This window comes from Myxine glutinosa, chromosome 7 (assembly GCF_964187855.1).
Source record: "Myxine glutinosa chromosome 7, kmMyxGlut1.1, whole genome shotgun sequence".
In the NCBI taxonomy this organism is placed as follows: Eukaryota; Metazoa; Chordata; class Myxini; order Myxiniformes; family Myxinidae; genus Myxine; species Myxine glutinosa.
The window spans coordinates 184,671,977-184,693,041 of NC_136267.1; the positions used below are offsets into that span (position 1 = coordinate 184,671,977).

The window sequence follows — 21,065 nt, forward strand, 5'->3', positions numbered from 1 at the left end:
AAAACATAACAATCATGCCGTTTTCAATATTTTATTCTGAATAATTTAAGGTGAAATTTTTTGGGGATTTTAGGCATATTTTCACCTCAATTTAAGTATGGAGCTATAGGTCCATCACGGACAGTGTGGATGACGTTTATGTTTTCTAACGTACAGTCATTGTTCTGAGAAGACCTCTAGCGATCTTTGCGTCAATCACGACCACGTGGATGATAACACGTGCTGCACGAGCGATGGGCGTCACAGATGAGTGCACTCATCTGCATTTCATCAATGGATAATTGCTAATGTCATACCAATCATTATTTGATCTCACATACCTTAGAATATATGCCAATGTATACATATACACAAAGAATATATATTAGGGGGTGCTTAACTTAATTATTTGTGTAGGGGTGCTTAACTTAATTCTTTGTGTATATTATGGTTTGGGGCAGCTTTGCTGCATCAGGGCCTGGGCAGCTCACTATCATAGAATCCACTATGAATTCTTCATTGTACCAGAGGGTGCTTGAGGATAATGTGAGGCCATCTGTCGGAAAGTTGAAGCTCAACCCAAGGTGGACCTTGCAACATGACAATGACCCTAAACATACCAGTAAATCCACCAAGGAATGGCTGAAAAGAAAGAAATGGAAGGTTCTGGAATGGCCAAGTCAAAGCCCGGATCTAAATCCCATCGAGATGTTGTGGGGGGATTTGAAACGAGCTGTGCATGCAAGAAACCCCTCAAACATCGCACAGCTGAAAGAATTCTGCATGGAGGATTAGGCACAAATTTCTCCCAGTCGATGTCAGAGACTGGTAGACAGTTATAAGAAACGCCTACTTGAGGTTGCTTCTGCCAAAGGGGGCAATACCACTTATTAGAGCCAAGGGTGTACTGACTTTTTCCACATGCGAAATTTGCATTTATGTGTATTTAAATTATACAATGGACTACAAAATGTAAATATTTCATGATATTTGTTGTATTATATCACCTTTATCTATCAATATTGTTGAAATGAAGATCAAATAGCTGTATGCTGAAATATGTTGAAAAAGTCAAAACTTTACATGGGGTGTACTTACTTTTTCACGTGACTGTACATTTGTGCAATATAATTGTTTGTATTATGATTGGTGTAAATCATGAAAACACAGCAACTCAGGTACAGTCATTATCCTCAGCTAAAATAAGCCCGTTCCTCAGTAACGACCTCGAGCCGAGCCAAGCTAGTATATATATATATATATGTTCAGGCCTTGAGTGAATATGTTGCTTATACACTGCCTGGGATTTTCCCGAGAGAGATGGTGATGGTGACACTGAGATTGATGGGGAGCTTTGAGCTGGGTTTTAACGAATAGGAGCGGGCGTTCTAGGAGAGTGGAGAATTGACGTCATGGCTGCAATCGGAGCATGTGGTTGATTAAAGTGATTGCCGTTTACAACGAGAGGGCCTGTCGGGTTTTCATTGAGCACACTCAGCTGTGTTCGTACGTGTTGTGAGTGCTAGTGTAACTCTCTCACACCACTACACCAAGCACAGCTCATCGCCCATTTAACACCATCCCTACTTTGAATCATGGTGGTGGCAGCATCATGCTTTGGGGATACTTTTCAGCAGCAGGGACAGGGAGACTTGTCAGGATATAGGAAACAATGAATGGAATGAAAAATCGCTGCCAAAGGCACTTCTACAGAGTATTGACTCAGAGGATTGAATACTTATGTAAATTAGATATTTTTGAATTTACTTTTTAATTATTTTATAAAGATTTCTCAATTTATTTTATTTTATTTTGACATTACAGAGGTATGTGGTCACAGCCAGGAACTGTTTGGCTTCAATTCACGAACTGGCTGGCTATGTTGAATGTTCGTCTGAAGGTGGCAGGAATTTGGAATTTAGGCATGGTGATGACAATATCTTGGAAACAATTCGCCACGTGCATTACAAGATCATAAATGTCCACCAACGAGCAGTACTGGCAGATTGGTTCTCCTGTCAAACATCCTCATGATGGATGCTGCACATATTGATGGATCAGCCAACATGCAAAACAACAGGGTCACAGTGTATAGATGTCGAGCCCAAGCTAGACAGTCGACAGCTCAAAGGTGTGTGCATACCACTGAAATATAGCATTTGTGCGTACATATAATAACACACACACACACACACACACACACACACACACACACACACACACACACACACACACACACACACACACACACACACACACACACACACACACACACACACACACACACACCTAATGTCACTTTTCTGTGGGATGTGCTAAGCATGGTTACTGTTTATGTCGGAGAATTATTGCAATAAAGATGGCATCACTGATGTTTGCAAGAATACATGTGTGGATACCTTGGGTGAGGCAATTTTGACGTAAACAATAATAGGAGTAAGTGAGGTCTTGGCCAGTTGTGCTGGATGATTGATGGTGTCCGCATCCAATACCACGAGCTGCAATGTGCGTGCCAGCTCAAAGATTCGCTCAATCTCCGCCTGTACCTCAGCTGTCCAAAGGATAACACAAACCGAACATGAGATCATTTCAAATGCACACACACCTAAATATCTAAAGATTTCAAAGTCCAGAAATATTATGACGTTTCGAGATTGACCGCATCACAAATAGGAAAAACAAAACCGACCCTCGAATACAAAGGTTAAATCCATTTATTGGTAGAAACGTGTTCCAATTATATCCATTGTGTTTTGATTGGGCCCATTGAGGGAAAATGGCCATTCCTTGCTATATGTCGAGTGCCAGCCAATCGTGTGATCTCAGCCATTTAAATGAGAGAATTTACACAAAAAGTGAGTCCACTTAAGCCTTTGAACAATCTATAGTGTAAGTAGTGTATTGTTTGTGCTGCAAGTGTTTGATCTGGTCTTTTCTACTTTGTTATTGAAACAATATATTGTAACGAATTTGAGAAGTGTAACGGTTTTGAAAAGTGTAACAATTTTGGAGGAAGTGTAACGAATGTGAAAAGTATGGTTTTGTTGTGTGTAACACCCTCGTAATGTAAATAATGGTCGCAGCCGTCCTCCTAGTTAATTCCATGAAACTTACACACAGGCCACGATATATCTTTTTAAATAGTTTATTTCCTTATTCTATGTAGGCTAAATATGTGTTTCCCACTAGATTGACTGCATTGCATCAAACAAAATAAGCGTAGGCCCCTCCGATGATCCATGGCAGCTCAAGTGCCAGGGATTCCCCCACTTGAGCTTTCACAGCAACCGGTTATTGCAGTACTGAACTGCTGTGCAACGTGACGGCGCAGTACCTGCAGCTGCTGACCGGTTTTCGCCATTTGCAGCCATTACGAACAAGGGGAGTGGCTAGAGAAGACGGGTCACCCCCCTCGTCATAGGGGGGAGGAGTAAGGCGGCCCCGCTCATCCAACCCAGAACAAGGGGTTTGGCTAAGAGAGGGCGGAGCGGGAACCCCCGAGAAAGTGCGCGAAGGTTCGGTGAGGAAACCAATATAAGTCGCTGCGGGACGCACTCCTCCCTCTTGCTCCTCTTGCTCTTGCGTCCTCCAAGCTCTTGCTTTGACCCCGTCCTCTTGCTTGCTGTCCCTCGTTGTTGCTGGGGAGAAAGAAGACGCCTGAACGAGCAGGTGTGTGCGAGCCATCGTGCGACCAGCTGCGCTGCAGCTAAGGGGGCAGCTAAGGGGACGCAGGCCACGAACAGGACGCGCCAGGCAGCAATCGACGCTGGACCCTCCATTGCCTCCCAAAAACAACCATCCATCCTCAAGCCATACCTGCCTGCAATATCCCCCGTGTAAGTGTGAACGTAGTCTGTCCTAATCGTTGTCCTGGGGTTAAGTAAATAGACTAGTATAAGCTAACGATGCACTGTGTATCTGCTCCTTCCATTCGCTGAATATAACCGATTGCTCTCGTTGCTCTGGCTTGTGAAAATACATAATAAATCCTGTTATTCCTCCGTACTCTGTCTTCTTCTCTCTTCCTTCTCTTTCGGTCGCTTTAGAGGTTTCCCGATTGAATATCTGTGGTGCGATCTGGTCAACGTTGGGGGAGTCGGGCCAATTGGGGATCCTGTAACGGTCGCGGTGGACCATCCGCTCGGCCCAAAGTAACATCTAAACCGCGTCCGTAACAATATATATCTAATTTATATCTAAGTAAATAAATATATAATCCAAACAAGGCCATTCTAGCTCGATAAATGCATCACAGCATTAAACGCCATGAGCGCATACGCACCGCGTCACTTCCTGCCATGATAGCTTCAGCAGCACACACTCGAGTCTAATTTAAACACTGATAATTTAAAGGTCACAAGTAAAGAACAGTGGAGTCGCCGACCTTGGTTTCACCCTTGTTATGAGCTCATCAGGAAGACACACCACAATCGTTTACTTGTGACCATGTAAACTTGTCATCTCAATACATAGCTCATAGCTTGATAGAGCAGCAAGGCACAGTTCGTGTCCCATAACAGCTGAAGATGCTCGATCTGAGAGCAGTAAAATGCTCGTCCGCCACCCGAGCACATTGCCTCTACCTCACTGCCCTACCAGTTTATATATATACAGACTTGGCATTTAGTATGGAATTTTTTTTTTCTTGACCTGGGTTTACTTTCTGAACTCAGTATATCAATCTGGTGAGTTTCTTTTACCCTTCGGTGATGTCTTTGTTGAAAGAACCATGTCACTGATTGTCTTTCGCAGCAAGAAGTCAATAACAGGATTATATCACAGGTGGTGTGACAAAATGGAAGGACAGGTACATTTGACGATTGGCTTCACAATCAGGTATATAAGGGTTGTTGCGTTCTGTATTTGTGGAAAACAACTGCTGCACGTCCACAAAAGTTATTGCCGCTTCCTCTGGAGATGGTCCGTCAACTTGACAATGCTGTTTGTCATGGAGTGGTGGCTTTACGAAATTCTGGCATGAAACAGTGTGCTATTGCTCGGCAGTATGGCATCACTCAAGGTCAGGTGTCAAAGATCCTGAAACGAAATGCTCAGAGGGGTGTCCCTACTCCAATACCGAGGCCAGGACGTCCACGCAGAACCACAAGGAGAGATGATCGCCAGCTGCACCGGTTAGTCTGCAATGGCCGTACCAAGTCAGCTAATCGGCTTAGGGCTGAGTGGCAGCAACTGACAAATGTGCCTGTATGCAGAAGGCTAGTCAAACAACGACTGGTTCAAGCAGGCTATCGTGCCAGGCGTCCCCTGAGAAAGCCACGCCGGACCAGACAATACAGCCAGCGCCGATTGCAGTGGGCCAGAGAGCACCGTCAATGGCAGCCAGGACACTGGAATCACGTGACCTTCAGTGACGAGTCTTGATTTCTGGTCTATCGTCAAGATGGCCGCGTCCGAGTGCGCAGACAAGTGCATGAAGCCCACAACGAAGATTGTATAGTGCCAAGAGTCCAAGCTGGAGGTGGTGGGGTGACCGTTTGGGCTGCTTTTCATGCAGGGGGCAAAACTGACCTGGTTTTTCTGAATGGAAACCTGAACCAGTTCAAGTACAGGGTCATTCTCGAAGAAACATTGCTTCCATTTGCTCGTGCAGCCTTTCGAGGAAACTTTGTCTTCAAAGATGACAATGCACGGCCTCATCGTGCTCGCATGATCCAACACTTTCCTGTTGACCGTGGTGTCGAGCATATGGAGTGGCCTGCCATGTCCCCGGATATGAATCCGATAGAGAACTTGTGGGCAGAATTAACGTGTCAAATCGACAACTTGGTCCAGCAGCCCACCACTGTGCGTGAATTGCGGCAGGCTATTGTCACTGCATGGCAAGCGATTCATGTCCAAACCTTGGCAAATCTCGTGAACAGCATGCCTCGACGTGCACGTGCTCTCCTGAATGGTCGTGGGGGTTACACGAAGTACTGAACTGTAATTTTACTGTCCGTAATTCCAGTCATAATTTAGCTTTTGTTTTTGTTGAAATTTTTTTTTGGCTAATGTGCAAAATAAAGAGATACTTCTGGAAAACGTACAGAAGTTTAACACAGTACTGTCCGTGAATTGAGTTCGATATCAGTTTACATCACTTTCAAGGATCAATTTATTTGCTTTGAAATGTCAAATGTGGTTTTTGTTTCTTTTAAAGGTCACATTAACAAAATCTAGAATAATTTCAACATAATTCCAATTAACTTTTGGTTCTAAGTAATCTTGAAAAGTAAGTTCACCCCCACAAAAAAAATATTCCATATTAAATGCCAAGTCTGTGTGTGTATATATATATATATATATATATATATATATGATTACCGCTCCTTTTTGCACCGAGACGATGCATAGGGCTGCCGAAGCAGTTTCCTTGGCTATTGGGTGCAATCCTGGACAGGTCGCCACTCAAACACAGGATATCTGAATGGCTCTTTCATCCCAGCAAGCTGGCACTCATTTTGCCAACCTCAGAAGGATGGCAGGCTGAGTCAACCCCACCTGGTGTTAATTCAACGGCATGACAGGGGTTTGAACTCAGGACCTTGCGATGTCAAGCCAGAAACATTAACCGTTGCGCCAACACCAGGCTTACATACTACATATTGTCGCGTTGCCTGGTAATTAGAATCACCAAGGATGGATAGCCGAACCAGCTTTAACACCGAGGCGACCTCCGATGATGACGGTTATTTTTGGCGCGCACGGGAAGGAAGAGATATGTTAACTGAACGGAACACACGGGTTTATTCCGAAACCACGGCAAATAGACACGAAAGTAAAATGTAACAAACGATTTAATGAAAATAAATCACGGACAGAAATAAAGGTTGAAGTAAAATGAAATCCTATTTTGAGACGTCTCCACACACCGATTCACACAACACACCACAGGGGAAAATGAAATGAAAATAAAATATTCCCTTTTTGTGGATAAACTTATCTGTGTCCCAAATGGTCTTTCTGCGTAAGAGAGGCGTGATGGTCGAGTCCAATGCCTCCCGTGCCGGAGCGCACAAGATGGTAACGGCCGACGAAAAACCCGGGCTAGTAGTGAAGACGGCCCTCTTGTTTGCTCCACCTCTTTGTCCTTTGGGACAAATAGCGCAGCCTTCAGCCCACCAAGAGCCCAGCAGTCGAAACCCTCTTTTGAATGCCGCCAACGCAACCAAGATCTCCTTGCTCTCCAAAAGCACGCACCAGATCAAATCAGCACTAAGATGCCTAGCTTCTTGTCCAAGCCAGAACCGAGCGTGCTCTCCTTCCTTGCACCTCGATAGCCAATCACGTCCCTCAGGGCATGGCCTGCCGGCCTTCCCAACCACCCACCGATTGTCTGCCCTTCTGGGCACGCCTTATTAGGTCAATTAGTCTGACCGGTCCATCAGGCGGGGCTTCATCCAACCGGTTCGTTCTTGGCTTTTATCAGTGGTAATTGTAATTTAAAAGTTGTGCACAAAAACGCCAGGAAAAATTACAGAGGGAAGACACACATTGGGGAAACCTAGCCGTAAACCCTATAGCTAATTAGCACGGCATAACCCCTCACATGATGCACAATTAAACAACCTGAAGCTACAGTCTCCCTACTTAAATCATCGAAATGCTCCAACACATCATCCTATACATCATCTACTCCTACTTAAACCATGCTATTTCTGATACAGTTCTACCTCTCCTCCAGTATTCTTTTGTCTACCTCCCATAAACGTAATAATATGCACACACAAACAAAGACACACACACACACACACACACACACACACATATATATATATATATATATATATATATATATATATATATATATATATATATATATATATATATATATATATATATATACAGTTACATGAAAAAGTAAGTTCACCCCATGTAAAGTTTTGACTTTTTCAACATATTTCAACATAAAGCTATTTGATCTTCATTTCAACAATATTGATAGATAAAGGTGATATAATATCACAAATATCATGAAACATTTACATTTTGTAGCCCATTGTATAATTTAAATAAACATAAATGCAAATTTCGCATGTGGAAAAAGTAAGTACACCCTTGGCTCTAATAGGTGGTATTGTCCACTTTGGCAGAAACAACCTCAAGTAGGCGTTTCTTATAACTGTTTACCAGTCTCTGACATCGACTGGGAGAAATTTTTGCCCACTCCTCCATGCAGAATTCTTTCAGCTGTGCGATGTTTGAGGGGTTTCTTGCATGCACAGCTCGTTTCAAATCCCCCCACAACATCTCGATGGGATTTAGATCCGGGCTTTGACTTGGACATTCCAGAACCCTCCATTTCTTTCTTTCCAGCCATTCTTTGGTGGATTTACTGGTAAGTTTAGGGTCATTGTCATGTTGCAAGGTCCACCTTCTGTTGAGCTTCAACTTTCCGACAGATGGCCTTACATACATTATCCTCAAGCACCCTCTGGTACAATGAAGAATTAATAGTAGATTATATGATGGTGAGCTGCCCAGGCCCTGATGCAGCAAAGCTGCCCCAAACCATAATATTTCCACCACCGTGTTTTGCAGTTCATATCAGGTTCTTGTGGTCAAATGCTGTCTTTGGTTTTCGCCAAACATGTCTTCTGGTGGTGTGGCCAAATAGCTCTACCTTTGACTCATCTGGCCAGAGCACATTGTTCCAGAAGTGCTGGTCTTTGCCGAGGTGTTCATTGGCAAACTTTAGTCTTGCCCTGATGTTCTTTCTGGACAGCAAAGGTTTCCTCCTGGCACACCTCCCATGTAGATCAAATGTGTGCAGCCTCTTTCTAATGGTAGACTCGTGCACTTTGACATCAACAGTGGCAAGAGCTGCCCGTAGGTCCCGTGATGACATTCTGGGGTTCTTAGAGACTTCTTTCAGCATCTTGCGGTCTGCTCTCGGGCTGAACTTGCTGGGGCGGCCTGGCCTGAACAAGTTGGCAGTTGCTTGGAATCTTCTCCACTTGTAGATGATCTTCCGGACAGTCGAATGATTGATTTCAAATTGTTTGGAGATCTTTTTAAATCCCTTCCCAGACTCGTAGGCATCTATAACCTTCTTTCTGAAGGCCTCAGAGAGCTCTTTTGATCTAGGAATGATGACGCCGCACACTTCAACAACAAAGAGCAAACCAAACGAAATGTCTGAGGTTTAAATAAGACAGGTTCCTCTAAGATCCTCTCTAACGATGTTCTAATCATTTGCACCTGAACTGGTGCACCTGATTCTAATTTTAGGTATTTGAAGTAGTGATAAATGTAGGGGTGTACTTACTTTTTCCACATGCGAAATTTGCATTTATGTTTATTTAAATTATACAATGGACTACAAAATGTAAATGTTTCATGATATTTGTTGTGTTATATCACCTTTATCTATCAATATTGTTGAAATGAAGATCAAATAGCTGTATGTTGAAATATGTTGAAAAGGTCAAAACTTTACATTGGGTGTACTTACTTTTTCACGTGATTGTATATATATATATATATATATATATATATATATATATATATGTATATATATATATATATATATATATATATATATATGTATATATATATATATATATATATATATATGTATATATATATATATATATATATATATATATATATATGTATATATATATATATATATATATATATATATATATATATATATATATATATATTGTCTGACTGGCGTGAAGAAGAGGAAACCCCATGTATCATAAGTAGGGATCCGGTAGACCATAAGTCATGTAAATGTACAAGTGTCCCCATGAGAGGTGTGGGGTTATGTTAATTCGTTAGGGAATTAATCCCCTGTATGTAATGGCCTCTGTTATTTTTCCTCTATTCCTTATGGCAATACAGCACACACACATTGCAAGAAATGGCACATTTATAACACTAAATGAAAGCGACCAGAACCGGGACATTGAACAACCGCTGATACCACTGACTGGTGATAACATCAAGCAGGCAGGTCCGTAAAGCCACGCTCCGAAGAGCAGTGATTAGTCCGGGATTGGTTCGAGCAAGGACTGCAAAGATGGGACTATTGGATTGGTGGAGCAGGCACGGGTGGCGTCGGATGACGTCAGAGCCTTGAGTACAAAGGAGTTGGAGGGCTGACACTTTCTCTCTCATTTTCTGGGTTTGGTGGCGAACGGTCATGTTCCCGACATTTTGTCTCTTTTCGTTCTATCACTCTGCTTCGGGATTCCATCGTGAACTCTCTCCCTCTTTGGTCAGATAGGCTCTCGGCATCTGGATTTCATAAAGAACGGTGACACATACGGTACCTCTTGAGCTGGACCTGAAGGTGTTGGTGGAAGGCGGACGCATTTGCATGCTCTGTTTGCGCTGGGTTCCGATTGAAGGCACGGCCGCATTTTCTTTTCCTTGGCATGTCGGTGCTTGTGAGCGAGATCGACGGGGACGAGCGGGGGCGAGTGGAACGGGCGTGGCCTGCTGACTTCACGCTCGGTGGCTAGAGGAGCGGACTGCAAGCGAGGCCTAATTCACGCTCGCGGGCAGTGCAGCCTGTGTTTCCCGTGCGAGGACGGAGGGCCTGTGACGATCTGGGATGATTCCTGACGAGGTTCAAGAGCCCGTCAGAGCTAAGTGCCCCACACACACATTTTTATTTTCACAATTATTTTTCCCATTGTCTGTATACGAGTCTGTGTAGGGACGTCCTATTTAGGTATCTTATTTTTATCGTGCATTCTTTGTTTCTGGCATTTCTTCAATAAAGCCGGTATTTTTGTACATTTTGAATCTGTCTCGGTTTGAGTTGATTATCGCAGGTTTGAAGACGTCCAGTGGACCTGTGCAGGTAAGCACTCCCGGCCCTTCCCCCATTCCCCCCCCCCCCACTCCCCCACGCGTATAAAGAAGGTCCACCATTGACTGAACGCCTCGGAGTTGAAGCTCGTTTGGTCATCTGTCGCCCTGCGGTGTTCACTCCCACGTTGAAAGCTCCAGTCACAGACAATATAGTCCTTTCCGAGGCCAGGCCTTAAATAAAAGAGCTGCATTTATAGAAAAGTGAAGAAAGAGAGAGTATTATTTATATTATATGTATTTAAAAAAAAAAAAATATTATATTATAATTAATATATTATATTTATATGTAATAGTTCTTCATTACCTTCGCAAAAGCGGAAGGTTATGTTTTGATCGCTGTGTATTTATTTGTATGTCTGTGTGTGTGTATGTTAATCGCATAACTCAAAAAGTATTCAACCGAATTGCATGAAATTTGGTGGGATGATTGGTTATTATACGGGACACATTTGATTAGATTTTGGGAAACAGATTTGCTCAAATTCTGACTATTTTTAACTCGATCGTATTTCACTCAAAGTTATGAGCGACTGAAGAAGAAGATGTCCATCCAGGACGTCATCACTATAACGCGATCTCCCGCGATCATTTCAACCTCAAAAAAAATTATAATTGCAGATTTGACAATAGATGAGGCATATTAACAAACGAATGAAACAGATTTGCTCAAATTCTGATTTTTAAAAATCGATCGCATTTCACATAAAGTTTCACATCGCATACACTCCCATGCCAAGTACAGAACAGTAGCTGCGGCGAAGGTATGCGCTCTACCGAGTGCCCGGATTCTAGTTAATATATGTTTTTTGCAGACCAGACTGAGTGGTGTAATGGTTAGAGCATCCACTCTGAGTCTAGGAGGAAGGTATGCGCTCTACCGAGTGCCCGGATTCTAGTTAATATATGTTTTTTGCAGACCAGACTGAGTGGTGTAATGGTTAGAGCATCCACTCTGAGTCTAGGAGATCACTGGTTCAAACCTCGTCCATGTCACCCCAAGGACATCAGAAATGGTAAATGCTGCTTCTTTGCTTGACACTTAGGATTTAATAGGATATAGAAGAACCACCTTTAGAGGCGATTTTTCCCCACAGGGTGAGGGTTGGTCTTTTTTTGGCACAGTGGCCCCCTTTTTGAAGCAATGTTTTATGGCCGGATGCCCTTCCTGCCGCCAACCCTGTTAGCTGCCTCTTGCGACACACAGGGAATTACCAGTGAACTGGTACTCAATTTGCCAACGTCAGAAGGATGACAGGCTGAGTTAACCTCCCTGGCGTTAATTCAGCGATTGCCCGGGATTTGAACCCAGGATTCTAGGATCCCAAGCCGGCACCATAACAGCTAAAACCCCCCTCACACCGGCCTTACGGGGTCGTTACGACGTTTACGGCGGCGTTGCGGCGAAAAAATCGTGCACAACCGGGAGCATCCCTTGTGGCACCTGGGACATCCTCAACGCTTCCTGGAGCATTCGTATGGATCCTTAAGCGTCCGGGAGGGGTCGTAATTTCTTACGAGAGTTTTGGTCCAGACCAAAACTCTCGTAAGACAATTACGGCAGTGCTACGGAAATCTAGACCGCAACGCTTCTTCAACGCCTCCTCAACGGTTCCGCAACACCACCGTAAGACGCCGTAAGGCCATCTTAACCATCCGCAAGAATTCTCCCTCTCCTTGGACTCTCTGGGCAGCGGGTGCTCCGTCCATGGCTCTCCTGGATAGGTCTTGCCCCCTTGGAAGTCAGCAGCAGAATGAGGGGAGAGCGCGGAGGCCCCCGTTTTTATATTCTGGGCCGGGAACCGTAAGGAACGCAAGCAAACGTAGAGGCACCGTATCTCCGCCGTGTATATCCGCAACGAAGCCGTAACAGTCCGTACTAAACCGTAATAAACCGCTGTGAATCGGTCACGGTCAAGCAAAATCCTCTCCCGGGTGTTCACGATTTTGCTCAAAAAATCGCAACGCTGCCATAGAAAGAACATCCGTGGACGTCCGTAAAAAACATTTTATGGTGTGAGGTACCCTTAAGCCAACACCAGGCTTCATTTAATAGGATGGAGCATGGACAAAAATTGCTTGGAAGGTAATGGCAAACCATCCTGTATAACCCTTGCCAAGAAACTGCTTCGGTAACACCAACGCTCTGTAACGAGTATGGCACATCAAAAAAAAATGTACTGGAGAAGCAGGAGCACCAGGCATTGCAGGAAAGCATGGACTTGGTATTTGAAATGAGCCAAGAGAGCGATTGCTGGAGTTCTGTGTGGAGAATGATCTCATAATTGCAAACACGTGGTTAAAACAAACCAAGTGCAGACTGTACAGATGGACTTCACCGATGGGCAACATATAAATCAGATTGCTTACATTCCAAACAACAGATGATGGGAGAAGTGCTGTACAATCTGCCAACACACTGCTCGGTGCAGTCTATGGGATTGGTCATAAAAACTCTGAACAAATATGACCTTGAAAACATATTTAATATTGTGGCAAGAGGTTGAAGGCATTGTAAAATAAGAGGTCAAAAACAACATCCTAAAAACAGCCAGAAAGAATAAGGCTAAATGTCTGTGAGAAGAGGCAATAAATATTACAGACAGAAGAAGAGGGATGAAAACGACAGGGTATCGGCAGAGGAGAATATGTGACGAAATGCCGACTTCCAATGACAAGCTCGGAAAGTCAAAGATAAGTATTCCAAAGAAGCATGTAAAGAGATAGAAAGTGACAACAGGGCTGGGAATTCATGAAATCTTTAAAAAAAGATTAGAGACATCGCAGGAAGGTTTTGGTCTGCCATTGGTGTCTTTAAGAGTAGAACAGGAAAAGATGTGACAGAATAACCACATGTGATAAAAAGATGGAAGGCCTATTCTATTATATTATATAGGAACTCTACAATCGAGATAGCATATGATGTAAATCTACGAAGAAATCGAATGTGAGCAAAAACCAATCGTGATAGAATTTGAGGTATGTGGAGCCTTGGAAAAACTGGCAAATGGAAAAGCTCCAGGTGCTGATGATGAAAAGCTCCACCCTTTGAGGTAGAGTCCTTGGAACTGTTGGAGGTGTAGTTCAGTCCTTGGAATTCCTCGACCTTATAACATGCTATGTCTTGGGCTGATCGCATCTCCAAGTTGGATAACAAGGCTGAGTGTCAACTTGGAATTCTTTGCTTGACAAGTCCTTCCTTGGATTTCATTAGCTCCTAACAGTGTACAAGACATGTCTGCAGTGCCATGGACTATGGCGTTCCTCTGTGGGCAGCTACTTTTAATTTTGCTCCCCTAGATGGGGATAACTACGGTTCTGAGATAAATTGGTATATTTCTGTTGGAGGCCGAAGCATTTCTCTCCCACTGCCAAGAGGCCTGTGTCTTGGTGGTCCTGTACCTCCTTTCACCTAATCTGTTTCTGTCCTACTTGATCATTTTGCAGCCACACCAGGTCCTATGCACTTACCATCTATTGATAAAATGACACCTTTCCCAGGTCCAATGTCACTGCTCACCTCCATGCTTTTGTTCTCCATTTGTTCCTGAAATTTGTGGAATTGTGTCCCCAAATCCATCGAGTCTTGTTTATCTCCAATCTTTTCAGGTGGTGATCCACTGCCTTTCCTATTAGCTCCATTCATAACTCAAGAGATTTTCGATTCTTGCTGACTCTTTCCCTTTGTCCACCTCAAGCTTTTTTGTCTGCTATTCCACCTGTCTGCTTGCTTCTCATCTACCTGTACCTTTTTCTGGCTCAATGTGCTGTTTGCTTTTCTTTGCCCCTTGTTCTTGTCCATCATGTTTTCTTGCTTGTTTTTCTGTACCCCTAATTTGTTTGTTTCATTGTTACTATGTCAGCTTCGAATTATGTTGTCTTGCGCTTCCATAAGCCTTGGCCTTATGTATTAAAAACATAGGGGCAATACCCCTGGCACTCACCTGGTAGAATAAACAGTATACTGCACTGACTAAAGGTATTTTAAACCAATTTCAATGGTTGCAAGAAGAGAGGGCAGCAGGTACAATCATACTAACGTAATCATAAGACTTTAAACAAACAAAAAAATACCTATTTTGGGGGGCAACTCCCTCTTCCCCCAACCCCGTATACCTCGACAGACCCCAATTTTTCTAATGCCTTCAACAGACATTGGTACACTACGGGTGATGAAGGTTGTGGTGAGGTTTCATTGGAATTGCGTGTGTAGTTTCTGAGAAGAAAGCAAATACCTCTTTTGGGAGGCAACACCCCGTAGATCCCCAAAGGGGCAGATTTTTTAAAATGCTGTGAACAAACTTTGGTACAGCATGGGTGATGAAGGTTGTGGTCAATTTCATTAAAATTATTTCTGTAGTTTCAGAGAAGAAAGCAAATACCTATTTTGGGGGTTAAAACCTGGACCAACTTTGACCCCTCGTAAACCCCCTTAGACTTTGATTTTCTTAGTGCCATGAATAAACTTCGGTACATCACGGGTGGTGAAGGTTGTGGTGAAGTTTCATCGAAATAGTGTTTGTAGTTTCAGAGGAAAAAGCAAAATCCTATTTTGGGCGGTCAAACCCAGATGCACTTTGACCCCCGGTAACCCCCCTTAGACCCTGATTTTTTAAATGCCGTTAACAAACTTTAGTCACAACACAACAAAGATAATTTGTGTCAAATTTGGTCGCAATCCCATCAGCGGGTTCGGAGAAGAAGTTTCAAGTGTTTACGGACGGACGGACGACGCGCCATCGCATAAGCTCCCCGGTTCCAGGTGACCTAAAAATAAAGAAATAGGCCTACACTAATTAATAAGCACTTCAAACTAGCAGGCAGTAATTAACAAACTGTGCAAATGTGTAAAACACTTCAATGAGGGCAGAGTATGGACCTTCCTTTTTTGGTTTTATGACTCTCACGTTAAAGGAAAGCAGATTTAGAGGCTTTGGTAGTCAAGCAAAGTATAAGCATATGCACAGGTCGGATAAAAGGTACCGGTATGATTAGACAGCGACTGAAAAGGCAGGCCATGGCTTATTCCAACAGGATTTAGCAAGAAGTTTAACGTGGATCGTGATGGCATTATGGAGCGCATGCCAAGAAAGCAGAAACAATAAGGAAGTAATAGAAGGACACCAACATTGAGGAGTTGTGCATTACACAGAAAAGGAATATTGCAAACACCGATGAGGTATTTCAAACCATGAACACAACGGTTCCTGTTAAATAAATAAACAAAAGCCAGGTCATCACAAAAGGCTTCAAAGGTACAGGTACATCAGCTGAAGCAGGGACATGCTAATACATACCCAAGATGTCTGCGGAGAAACCGGGCAGCATGGAAACAGAGAGGCAGCGATGAGCAAATACTGTATACCGGGTACTTCAACATATTGATACTTGTGTGTGTGTGTGTGTGTGGCTATATGCAAGTATCACATCTTAGTGCATTTGCTGTCATTTCTCTTTCAACATCCTCATTGAGGGTTCCGCCATAAAACATCAAAACAGATTAAAGTTGGTACAAATGAGACAAAACACCAAAATCAATCTTTTTGCGCATCATTCTCTTCACTCGATACCACTGAGTTATCATTAACAAACCAAAATCATGAATAAATCAATCATGCTGTGCTGCAAATACCAATAAAGAGCAATGGTAGGTACGAACAGGTTGTGCGTGCCTGCATGGGATTCTGGATGGGGTCGAGATGGAGTCGGGAAAATGCAAATGGCGTCTTCCGTCATCGACAAGCTGGGACGAACAATTCGGATTTATTTGCCACATCTGATGCAATTTAAATTCTCTAATGGCGGAGAGGCGTTCCATATGAAACTAATTGTTCGATATATGTGTAGGAGCTATGCTCCAACGTAAATCGGAAGAATGGACGCGACAAAAAGCTGGAATTCGTCCGAGTTTCTTTATTAACTCAAATCAACTCGGGTACTCTGAAAAGCCCGTTTATCGGGCAGCAATATATATACACATTATCCCGGAGCGTTTGCCCGGGAAAGGCGAGAGGGGGCGTGCCCGGGCGTCCCGGACGAGGCCTGGCAAGTCGAGAGCGGGCCTGCCCGGGCGTCCTGGACGAGCCCGGCATGGTGATCGCTCCGCGTCCTCGATAGGTGCAAGGCGATTGTGTATACCCAGCGGTAGCCGCTACACACGTCCCCCCAGAATCGACTTGCACCGGCAGGGTCAATTTAAGGGGGGTCCTGGTGACCCGGCCGAAGCGACCCCTGGTGGGTCGTGGGGGGGGGGGGGGGTCCGGTGTGGTGGTGGGCGGTCGAGTGGGGGGCACCATGGACAGGGGGCGGCCTCGCCGCGGTGGAAGGGCCAACCGTGGCGGTTGGTCGATGTCCACATGCGCCGGCTTGAGGCGGTCCACCGCAATCCGGTCCGACCTGCTACCGATGTCGATGACGAACGACTTGTCGTCCCGTCGCAGGACCCGGAAGGGCCCGTCGTACGGCGGCCGGAGTGGCCCCCGATGTGCGTCATGACGCACAAAAACGTACTCCGCTGTGCGAAGCGCTGGGGGGACGTAGGACTGGGGGTCACCGTGGTGGGACGTTGGCATGGGGGCAAACCGTCGGGCGGTCTCCTGGAGGTCCGAGCACTGGTGAGCTGCGGACCAGGGACTGGTAGCGTCGGGCACGAATTCGCCCGGGACGCATAGCGCCTGGCCGTAGACAAGCTCGGCGGTGGACGCCCGGAGGTCCTCCTTGGGGGCCGTGCGGAGGCCCAAAAGGACCCACGGCAGCCGGTCGGCCCAACCGCCGTCCTGAAGGCCGGCCATGAGCGCGGCCTTCATGGAGCGGTGGAATCGCTCGCAGAACCCGTTGGCTTGGGGGTGGTAGGCCGTAGTACGGTGGAGCTTGACCCCCAGGTTGCGGGCGACCGTGCCCCACAGCTCGGAGGTGAACTGCGGTCCGCGGTCCGACGAGATGTCCGCCGGTGCACCGAAGCGGGCGACCCAGGTGGCGATGAAAGCCTGCGCCACGTCGGCGGTGGTGGTGGAGACGAGGGGAACGGCCTCCGGCCACCTGGTGGTCCTGTCCACCATGGTGAGCAGGTGTGTGAAACCCCGTGATGGGGGGAGGGGGCCCACCAGGTCCACGTTGACGTGGTCGAAACGTCGTTCGGGCACGGTGAAAGGTGCCAGTGGGGCCTGGGTGTGTCGGTGGACCTTGGCCTGTTGGCAGGCTGTGCAGGTGCTGGTCCAATCGCGGACGTCCCGTCGAAGGCCGTGCCAGACGAATAGCGCCGACACCAGCTTCTGGGAAACTTTCCGGCCCGGGTGGGAAAGGCCGTGGAGGGAGGCGAAGATGCGGCGTTGCCAGGTAACGGGCACGATGGGGCGAGGCTGGCCTTGGGAGACGTCGCAGCGCAGGACAGTGTCCGCGAAGGGGGTGTCGGCCAGGCGGAGGCCCGTGTCCGCCGCCCGGAGGGCTTGCACTGTGGTGTCGGTGGTTTGGTCCGCCGCCATAAGCGCGAACTCCACGCCGAGGTGGACCGCGTTCGCGCTGGCCCGGGAAAGACATTCGGCCACGGCGTTGTCTTTGCCGGCGACGTGCCGGATGTCCGTGGTAAACTCCGACACGGCGGCGAGGTGGCGCTGTTGGCGGGCCGACCATGGCTCCGTGACCTTGGCCATTGCGTAAACCAACGGCTTGTGGTCGACGAACGCCGTGAAGGGTCGGCCCTCCAGGAGGTGGCGGAAATGGCGAACGGCCAGGTGTAGACTGAGGAGCTCACGGTCAAACGTGCTATATTTGAGCTCGTTCGGCCGGAGTTGCCGGCTGAAAAAAGCGAGTGGCTGCCAAACCCCGTTCACCCATTGCTCATGTACGGCGCCCACCGCGTAGTCGGAGGCATCCGTGGTGAGGGCGATGGGAGCGTTGAGCACCGGGTGAGCGAGCAGTGTTGCGTCGGCGAGGCCCCGCTTTGAGCTTTTAAAGGCCGCGTCCATTGCTGCGGACCAGACGACGTCGTGCTTGGCCGGCTTGCCCCGGAGGGCTTCGTAGAGGGGCCGCATGAGTTGAGCAGCACGGGGCACGAAGCGGTGATAGAAATTCACCATTCCCAGGAATTCCTGCAGGGCCTTTATGGAGCGGGGACGCGGAAACGTGGTGATGGCTTCGACCTTGGTTGGCAGCGGCACGGCCCCGTTCTTGGTGATGTGGTGGCCCAAAAAATCAACGGCCGTCGTGCCGAAGTGGCATTTGGCTGGGTTGACGATGAGGCCGTGCTCGCTGAGGCGCCCGAACAGTGTTCGGAGGTGCTCGGCCCGGGACGTGCTGGCGACGAGGATGTCGTCCAGGTAAACGAAGAGGAACGGCAGGTCGCGCAGCACGCCGTCCATCAAGCGCTGGAATGCCTGAGCCACGTTCTTGAGGCCAAACGGCATTCACAGGAATTCGAATAAGCCGAACGGCGTGATGACGGCCGTTTTTGGGACGTCGGCCGCCCTGACAGGTACCTGGTGGTATCCCCGTATTAAATCGATCTTTGAAAAAATGACCCGTCCTGCCAAACAGGCGGCGAAGTCTTGGATGTGCGGGATCGGATACCTGTCGGGGGTGGTAGCATCGTTAAGGCGGCGGTAGTCGCCACATGGGCGCCAGCTGCCCCCTGGTTTTGGGACGATGTGTAGTGGCGAAGCCCACGCGCTATCGGAGCGCCGCACGATGCCGAGGTGTTCCAAAGCGTCGAACTCGGCTTTGGCCATGGCGAGCTTGGCTGGGTCGAGGTGGCGGGCTCTGGCGTAGACCGGCGGGCCCGTGGTTGGTATGTGGTGCTCGATCCCATGTCGTACTGCGACGGCCGAAAACGTCGGCCGCGTGAGGGCCGGGAACTCCGTGAGCAGGCGAGCAAACTCGTTCGCCGCCGGGAGGGCGCATGCCAGCTCGGTCGGAGCGGAGCTGCTCAATGTGCATGCCAGGGAGCTGAAGGTCTCGGCGTTGATGAGGTGACGCCGTTGGACGTCCACCAGCAGTCCGTGTGCGCAGAGGAAGTCGGCGCCTAGCAGAGCCATGGGCACGCTTGCGGTTACAAAAGTCCAATTAAAGCATTGGCCGCCGAAGCAGAGGGTGACGTTGCGCGGGCCGAAGGTGCGGATGGCCGATCCGTTGGCCGCAACCAAGGAGGGGCCGCAAACCGCGGACTGCCTGTCCTGATCGGAGGCGGGTATGACGCTCAGTTGGGCGCCGGTGTCACACAGGAAGCGCTGTCCGGACGCTTTGTCCCTGATGAAAAGTAAGTTGCCCGTGTGGCCGGCGCTCATGGCTGGTAATGAACGCCGGCCCGGCCGTTTCCCGGCTTGCCGAAGGTACACGGGGATTGGCATGTCCGGGCCTTCTGTCCGAACCTGGCATGATAATAACACCACGCCTGGTCAGGTGGAGGCCCCGGTCGTCGTGCTGGAGGTGGTCGGCGTGGCGTAGCGGCCGCCAATTGCGTCGGCAGTTCGGTCGTCGACCGTGCCGGGTGCTCGGGTGCCATGGGCGTTGCCTCTGATGGCGGTGGGCTCCAGGTCACTGCTCCAATGCGTTGGCCTGCCGCGGAGATCTTGTCGGCTTCCCTGGCGAGGGCGCGGGGATCCGTGATCGTCGTGCTTGCCAGGGCGAGGCGTACCGTGCTAGGCAGCTGACGGAGGAACAGCTCCCGGAACAGGAATGCCGGAGAGTGCTCGCCGAGCAGCGAAAGCATGTAGTCCATTCGCTCGGACGGGCGCGTGTCGCCGAGCTCGGGCAGGTCGAGCAGGCGCTGTGCGCGTTCCGCTGATGAGAGGGCGAAAGCGTCGAGGAGGAGCTTTTTAATCGCGTCGTATTTGTCAGCGGCTGGCGGGCTCTCGAGGAGGCTCAGGGCGCGGGCCGCGGTGGCGGAGCCGAGCGCTGCTACCACATGGTGGAAGCGGGTGTCGTCGGCCGTGATGCCTCGCAGGGCGAACTGGGAGTCCGCCTGGGCGAACCAAACCGCCGCGTGAGCCTCCCAGAAGGTAGACAGTTTGAGGGTAACTGCCGTGTCCATGTCGGGTCACCAATGTAGGAGCTATGCTCCAACGTAAATCGGAAGAATGGACGCGACAAAAAGCTGGAATTCGTCCGAGTTTCTTTATTAACTCAAATCAACTCGGGTACTCTGAAAAGCCCGTTTATCGGGCAGCAATATATATACACATTATCCCGGAGCGTTTGCCTGGAAAAGGCGAGAGGGGGCGTGCCCGGGCGTCCTGGACGAGGCCTGGCAAGTCGAGAGCGGGCAT

At 47.7% G+C, this 21,065-nt stretch overlaps 1 protein-coding gene across 2 annotated transcripts in view; it reads right to left on the reverse strand.

Moving 5' to 3' along the window:
- LOC137431891 (voltage-dependent L-type calcium channel subunit beta-1) overlaps nucleotides 1–21,065 on the reverse strand; it is a 264,252-nt gene that overhangs the window by 16,354 nt on the left and 226,833 nt on the right. For both annotated transcript variants that reach the window (XM_078782618.1, XM_078782619.1), the window contains one exon: nucleotides 2,379–2,530. In XM_078782618.1, the coding sequence (XP_078638744.1) occupies nucleotides 2,379–2,530 (152 nt within the window). The remainder of the gene's footprint in view (nucleotides 1–2,378; nucleotides 2,531–21,065) is intronic.